This window comes from Montipora capricornis, chromosome 6 (genome assembly GCF_036669925.1).
Source record: "Montipora capricornis isolate CH-2021 chromosome 6, ASM3666992v2, whole genome shotgun sequence".
NCBI classification, from domain to species: Eukaryota; Metazoa; Cnidaria; class Anthozoa; order Scleractinia; family Acroporidae; genus Montipora; species Montipora capricornis.
The window spans coordinates 74,180,557-74,188,056 of record NC_090888.1 but is presented as its reverse complement, the minus strand read 5'-3'; the positions used below and the strand labels follow the sequence as shown (position 1 = coordinate 74,188,056).

The 7,500-nt window shown below is 37.0% G+C and overlaps 1 protein-coding gene across 4 annotated transcripts in view; it reads right to left on the bottom strand.

The window, feature by feature from the left end:
- LOC138054543 (solute carrier family 22 member 15-like) overlaps positions 1 to 7,500 on the bottom strand; it is a 25,943-nt gene that overhangs the window by 11,089 nt on the left and 7,354 nt on the right. For 2 of the 4 annotated variants that reach the window (XM_068901052.1, XM_068901051.1), the window contains exons 2-4: positions 7,103 to 7,165; positions 5,653 to 5,782; positions 980 to 1,030 (exon numbers count right to left, since the gene is read on the bottom strand). In XM_068901052.1, the coding sequence (XP_068757153.1) occupies positions 980 to 1,030; positions 5,653 to 5,782; positions 7,103 to 7,165 (244 nt within the window). The remainder of the gene's footprint in view (positions 1 to 979; positions 1,031 to 5,652; positions 5,783 to 7,102; positions 7,166 to 7,500) is intronic. The other 2 variants (XM_068901053.1, XM_068901054.1) reach the window with 2 other exon arrangements.

The following is a 7,500-nucleotide window of genomic DNA, read 5'->3' as shown; positions in this document are numbered from 1 at the left end:
GGGGGAAGGCCACCATGGAAACTACTGTACTCTGAGCCTCGCTGTGCCAATGCCTTGCCAATGCCTTGCCAATGTTTTGCCAATGTCTTGCCCCTACCGCAGAGACCCTCTCCTGTATCCCAGTTCGAATTTACAGTACAGAACCATGCAAAAGTAAGTTGACAGTCTCGACTCGATCATCACGAGAATTGAGGATCAAAAATCAATTGGAGAATCGAGACTTGATTCACTCGAAATCAAACTAGATCCTTGACACTTGATTCTCACAAAATCACGGACGGGAAACCTTGTCAGTTATTCATAATCAATTCAGCTTTCGCGAAAGCATTACTCCTCGATTAAATCACAACAGGAACTGCTTGATTCTCGACTGCCTTTCCTCGATCCTCGCGAGACTCGAGACTCGAAAGAGGTTGCACAGTACTGTAATTTCACGGTAGACACTGATCGGGAATTATTTTGTTCCTGCTCAGAATGACATCATTTCATAAACTAGACAGGGTAACAACGACACCAGCAAACACCTATAACTAAGTACTATTACTTATTACCCAGATAACAACATTTGGAAGTATTATTAGAAGGTTGTTTGGGTTCATTCTTGATTAGAAGAGTTTGACTAACCAGTCTGAATTATCAGCCACTTCAAAATGATTCACACGATTTTTTCCATTTTCTTTTAGCTTTGAAAGAGCTTCACTCAAAGTTTTGCCCTCTGCTTCTTCCTTTTGTTGTCGTTCTATACGACGTTGCCTTGCACACTCCAATTTTAACGATTCCTTTTCTTGCAGATGCCTTGCGATTTCCTTCAACAGCAAAGAAATGATGTCTCAGAGCTATTTTTGTCAAACAGCCACTTCTGCCGGCTCTTAAAGTTAAGAGCAAGTGTTTGAAATTCTTTAAATTTCATTCTTTTGTCTGAGGCCGCGCAACATGAAATTTCAAGCGTCCCAAACAATTATTACACCCACAACAGTCACAAAGAAGCAATACTAGTGCAATAATGCTGCAGAGATGATGCTTAATTAACCTTTTGTAGATAAATGCATTGAGAAAACATTAAGTGATGGAGAAAATCTGACTTCTGCTGGCATTCAGATCTAACAAAAACAAAAGTTTGTCTTCAGAAAAAACCATACTGTAAAATCCCAGTTACTATATTGAATTTTAGGTTTGACTCAAGTTCCTGTCATTCTGCTTGACTGACTGTCAGTCATATTACGGAGCTTACATGTAAGCACACAATGACATTGCAGAGTCACAGACGGCAACTGGATGTTAGCTGTTTTCCTTTTTAACTTGTCTTGGCACTACTACATTCACACTGCTAAGTATCTTTTCACAATTAGAGACGATTAGTTAAAAAATCTGAGAGAGACCACAGCTGTCTGTCCTTGCGTGAAAAATGATCACTTCCGGTATCCGTCCATGCCTCAAAACATCGCGTCCTTAAGCTCCCAATTGACAATTGAATATAAACAATCATTAACTTTACTAGATCTATGACGATTCAAATTACACTAAACAAAGTTTCAATTCAACACAAAAACAAAAAAAAATGTTTTTTTTTGTCATTGTGAACATTTCTTTATACCAAAAAGTCTTGAATTTATCCATTCACGCCTAAAGCGCACCCAATTGGAGAGTAAAATCGTCTGGTGTTAGCCAGGGTAAAATTTACAAGTCTTACTCTCAGGTAGGGAAGAGTTACAGCTTGGTTTAGATTAGCTTTGTTGAGTTCCATCGCACATGAGGTGCCAGTGTCACACGAAAGAGCACGCTCCTTGAGAGTGCCCTTCCCTACCTGTGACATTAAATTTGACCGATTGTTACTTGTACGTGTAAGTCATAATTTGAAAAATGAACTCTGAAGTTTGATTTTCAGTTGTCCTTTTTCTATTGCAATGCAACTACCTTAATCCTTCTTTGGGTGCATTACATCATTAAACAATACTATCGTTACACGAAGTTGCATCTCTGCGATTCTTTGTGAATGGTTCATGGGTTCCTCAGTGTCCAAACTAATTTTACGACCAAGGGGTTGCAAGACAGCATCTATCAGAAAATTTCTAATTTAATTTAATAATTATTATTAAAAGACTCGGGGTGTTGGCAACATTTCTGACAGTGTAAAAAGCAGTTTTACTTGACTTACATCATAGTTTAACCCATTGACTGCTGGGAGTTAGGAACGTTGCGTGACATCCAAAAAACGGCTGCGAGGGAGACTAGCTGGGAGTGAGACTTACCATATTTTAATCTGTACCATACAATACATTACATACTTAATTGACCACTCCCCATAGGGGCTTTTCAGGGCCAATGAAACACAATGAAACGACGGAACAGAACAAGAACAACTGTGGAACAATAACTTGAACCAAGTAAGAAGAATGACAAGTCATTAAATCAGGATGATGATCTTAGTATGAATTGTGTAAGGGATAGCATCTTACATTCATCTAACTTAAGCCCTAACTTCCCTACTTTACCAAATGAGGGGATTTAAAATTGCATATCTGTAGCCTAACTTGCCATCATGACGAATTGTGTGTCTTCATGGAAGATAAAGCAATTGACATACTTGGATTGAACGAAACGAAATTGGATAAAACAAATCCCGATAGCCAGGTAGACATTGAGGGATACGATATACTCCACCGCGATAGGAATAGAAATGGTGGTGGTGTAGCTTTGTACATTAGACAATCCTTGAATTACGTAAACAGACAAGACCTCTCCTCTCACGAAGATTTAGAAATTTTGACGGTTGAAATTAAAAAGCCCAAGTCCAGGCCATTCCTGCTGACAACTTGGTATAGACCTCCAGACTCGAAGGTTGAAATCTTTGAAAAATTCGAATCCTACCTGCTAAAACTTGATAAAGAAGATAAGGAGAGTATGATTGTTGGTGACACTAACTGTAATCTATTACCGCAAACGCCTGACCGCAATACTGAACACTTAAAGTTTATTACTGAAACGTACCATTACATTGAATTGATAGATCAGCCAACGAGAATCACTACTGCTACCAGAACACTAATCGATCACATATTCACTAACAAACCAGATATCATAACAAATCATGGGGTCTTACACGTTGGTATTTCTGACCACAGTATTATCTATGCTATTCATAAACATAATACGACCAAAACGGATCCAAAGGTAATTGAACCTCGCCAATGTAATAATTTTGATAGTGATGCCTTCATTGATGACATAAAAGAGACACCTTTCCATCTTGCTTCTCTTTTGGATGACCCAAACGAAATGTGGTTAGTTTGGTAATCTGTTTCTGGAAATTGCGAATAAACATGCCCCGATAAGGAAAAGAAAAGTGAAAAGTAAATCTTCACCGTGGATATCATCCGAACTGAGGCAGAAGATGAGAAAGCGTGATTTTCTAAAAAAGCAAGCAGTCAAGCTGAGTTCTCATCAAATGTGGAATGGTTATAAAAAGGCACAAATCAGCACAGCTCTGCACAGCTCAATACATGTATCTCGTCTAACAATGATAATTATCTACTCAGTTCTCGTTTTAATGTCACACCTCACTCACAGAAATAATTTTTTACACCTAACCTTAAATTTAACTGCTTATCATAACTTCTTTCATTAATTTAAAAACTGTAATATTACAAGTTTTGTGTAATAATCATAAGAAATTTATGCAAAATGCTTTTCCTTGCTCAACTACACAGACATGAGAAGAAAACAAAAAGAAATAAACAGGAATGGAATTTTGTTGTTTCTGGATGTGCATGCATTCACAATTAATTACAAGAAGAAATCATGAAAAGCTCTAGAAAAAAATGTAAGAAAAGATTCACTTTTACTACTGTAGCTGCAGTACCTTGCATATGGGAAACAAAAACAATATTATTGCAAACGCCAGATTAAGTTGACCTGAGGCAAACAGAAACAAAGGTTTTTTATCTCACCTCAGATAAAAACCATGGCCACCATGAAGTTTAAAGAAGTTTGTTATTTTTGGCCTAAAGAATGCTGCCTTGTGTCAGCCACATGACCTTTTAACTAGAGTACATACATGTATGTACATGTATGGATGTACAAGGTCTAAAATACTTTCAATAAACCTTTTTTATACCAAGTACATTAAACTGAGAACCATTGAAAGCTGTAGGGATACTTGAGTTACAACATTTGAAGGTTATATACTGTACTTGTAAAGTGATTCTCTATTTTTTTTAATTTGGGTAAAGGTATTTTCGTCAACACAGCCAAATTAAAAAAAAAATTGCAAAGAGCTCTGAAAACAGAAAGCAAAACCTGGGATGAGAAGAGAGATCAAAGGTTTTCAAAGTTTTTTTTTCAGAATTGTGATTTTTGCAGGTCCCACACCCATGTCTACACATAAGTTCATGGTGTTGGCTACTACAGCTGCACTCAGATTAAAAAGAGTAATTCACGACCTTGTTAATATATATGTTCAGGTCATTTTGTTTCTTAGGTTAATTTGCAACCAAACTAGGTCATTTTGTTTCAACCTCGACTGTCCATTTGGGGCAGGTATGAAACACAGGTCTCAGGTCATTGTTTTACCAATAGATAGCATCTTAAACATGCATTAAAGCTAACCTTAAGCCTAATTAGGCCTAAAGAAACATGTTTAGGCCTAATGTTTGCACTTGTGAATGGTTAGGGTTGTTTCCGAATTGGTATTGGTAAAACAATGACCTTTGACCTGTGTTTTGTAACTGCCCCAAACTGACAAGACAACTTGATCTAGGTTCAAACAAGTTGACCCATGAAGGTTGAAACAAAATGACCTAGTTTGGTTGCAATTTAACCTAAGGAACAAAATGACCTACAGCATATATATGTAAATGTACGCAAACATCCCACGCCCAACATTAAAACATACATGTAGGTGCATGTCTTTAATTCATAAAAATTTTTAACTTCATTAACATATTGATGGGGCAAAGGACCACTTGTCTGTGCTTTCACTTAAGTGTACACTACATTTTTTACAATTAGCTCGTGCAGGTAATCAAGGCCATCAAGACATCTTTAAGAAAAGATGTGAAAAGCCCAACAATGGTGTTTTACATTGAAGATTACACATTGCAATAAACATGACAGGCATACACATAAAATTAATAAATTACTATTGGAGTATTTTACTGACTGAATACCAAAATGGCCACCAACAAACTATAATTCTTTCGTCTTTGTGTTAATTAGGCTAACTTCATGTACATGTAGCCTCATTGACACATGTAAAATTGAAAGAACTTGGGCTGTAAAATGAGGCTACTTAAGCTAATTAACAAAAAGCCAAAATAATAATTTGTAATGGCAGCCATTTTTGCATTTGGTCAATTGGCATCAAATGAGGAAGAGGAACTGCTGGTCTGTGAGCCTTGCAAGTTTAATACAGCTGATTGCAAGTGAAGTATTTATATTATTGCAGACAGCAAGAGATAAATTATTAAGATCTGCAAAAAATCAAAACCTCAACTAAGTTTATTTGAGACATTAAGATGTGAAGACTGCAGCCAAGAAGATAAAGCTGACAACAGGTATTTCTCTGACTCCCAGCTATTATCTATATACTGGTATATGTACATATCCTACTAGTAAAAAATGTACATCAAAGAAAGCATACATGTATTAACTTACATGTTGTGCACTTCAGCGACAGGCAAGATTTGTGCACTTCTTACTTCTTCCAAGTATGTAATTTTTGCTGCCTTCACATCTTCACGGACAGTTTTTCTTTCACTGCGATTTCTGAGATAATGATTTCCGACTGAAAAGAAGAGACAAGACTTGAGTAACAACAAAGACAGTTAAGCCTACAGCATTTTATTTCTTGCTACGTACTTTTTACTGCCATCATTGGTATTCACTGCCATACTTGACAGACTGCTGATGTGACCTTGGAATTCCAAGGGAAGCAGCCACAAGGGACGTGATTTTTAGTGTTATGTCCCTTGTAGGTCCATGTTGTTGGTGACAAGGAACTTTCTAACAATAATAATAATCAATTTATTTAAGTCTCACAGTTATTTAGCCGAGCACGAGTGCTCTACTAATAATTGGGAGACTACAAATCAACTGAAATCAGAACAAATCAAATGAAATGTTCAAATCAGACCAGGGACAAGCCACTTATTAGAGCTGCGCACAACAATGACAGCGACACAAGAAACACTAAGAATAAAGACAACAACATTTCATGCTAATTTTCACACTAACATTAAAAGGGTGAAATGTTTCAGCAATACCAAAATTTCAAGAACTTTGGTCTACGCTACACAGGGAAACAGGAGCACAATAACACATGAATTGTGATAAGGGTACAAAGTTTCCTCTTAATTAAGTGGCCTCTGAGGTAACCCTCCGCACTCAAGCCCAACAGTGACTGGTAGAAGCAAAAAAACTGATTTACAGTATAATTAAAACATGCATCAACTAATAGGGGTGGCGAATGATACCTCCAAAATATTGGCACTCACAAACTTTTCATCCTATCTTGAAATCTCGACAGCCTTTGCGAAGAGTCTCAAAGTCTTGTTTATATTACATTTATTTCCATGTGAATAAATGTTTTGGTCTCGGTCTCGGATTCACAAACATGGATCTCAGCATCTCGGCGAGTCTCGGATTTTACCATTTGAGACCCCTACTATTATCTATAAAATTCCTTGATGACAACCTAATTGTGCTACATAAAAAGAGTCATTACTCATCTTTTCCTGGAAATGTATTTTTTTATACATTGACTCTTCAGTAGGGAAGTGATGTCGTCCAGTGGTTAGGGCGTTGGGTTTGCATGCGGTTGACCCGGGTTCAAATCCAGTTCTAACCTCTGATTTGGATTTGTTTCTGCATGTCCCGGATTCAACTGGGGTTCTTAATCATGTTTCTTTCAAATTAATAAAAGTGGGGTGCCTGTGAACTGGCACTTCCACTATAAACAAAGCATTTACATTTTTACATTTACAATATGAATACAAAAATTATAAACTATGCTATCCTCCAAGTAACAAAATACACCTGTACCTCTGTAATACTGAAAACTACACGTAGTTGTATCATTACAAGACAATCAAATCTTATTTATTACATTCTTCTTCTTGAAGTCGTTGTGCAAGGGCTCCATCTTCCCGCACCATGAAATCTTGACATACTGAAAACAAACCCAACACAGATTTATCAAGTAAAGTGAAGGCTCCCTTCGTAAAGAACAAGCTACATGTACAAGGCTGATCTCAAAACCATTATAACAATCTCCTCACTCTTCGGGTGACCCCACCTGTAAAAAGCTGCTCAAATGACATCATGTGTAATGAGTATGACAAAACAGGACCAAGCATGCTCAAGAAAACAATATTGCTGATTGAATTAATAATAATCACACATGAAGCCCATTTTGTATCTGTACATACCACAACTTGTAAAAATGGCTTGAAAAACTATTTACACCTGTCCAGATTCTCAGAAAAGGAGAAAGATCCTGGTATA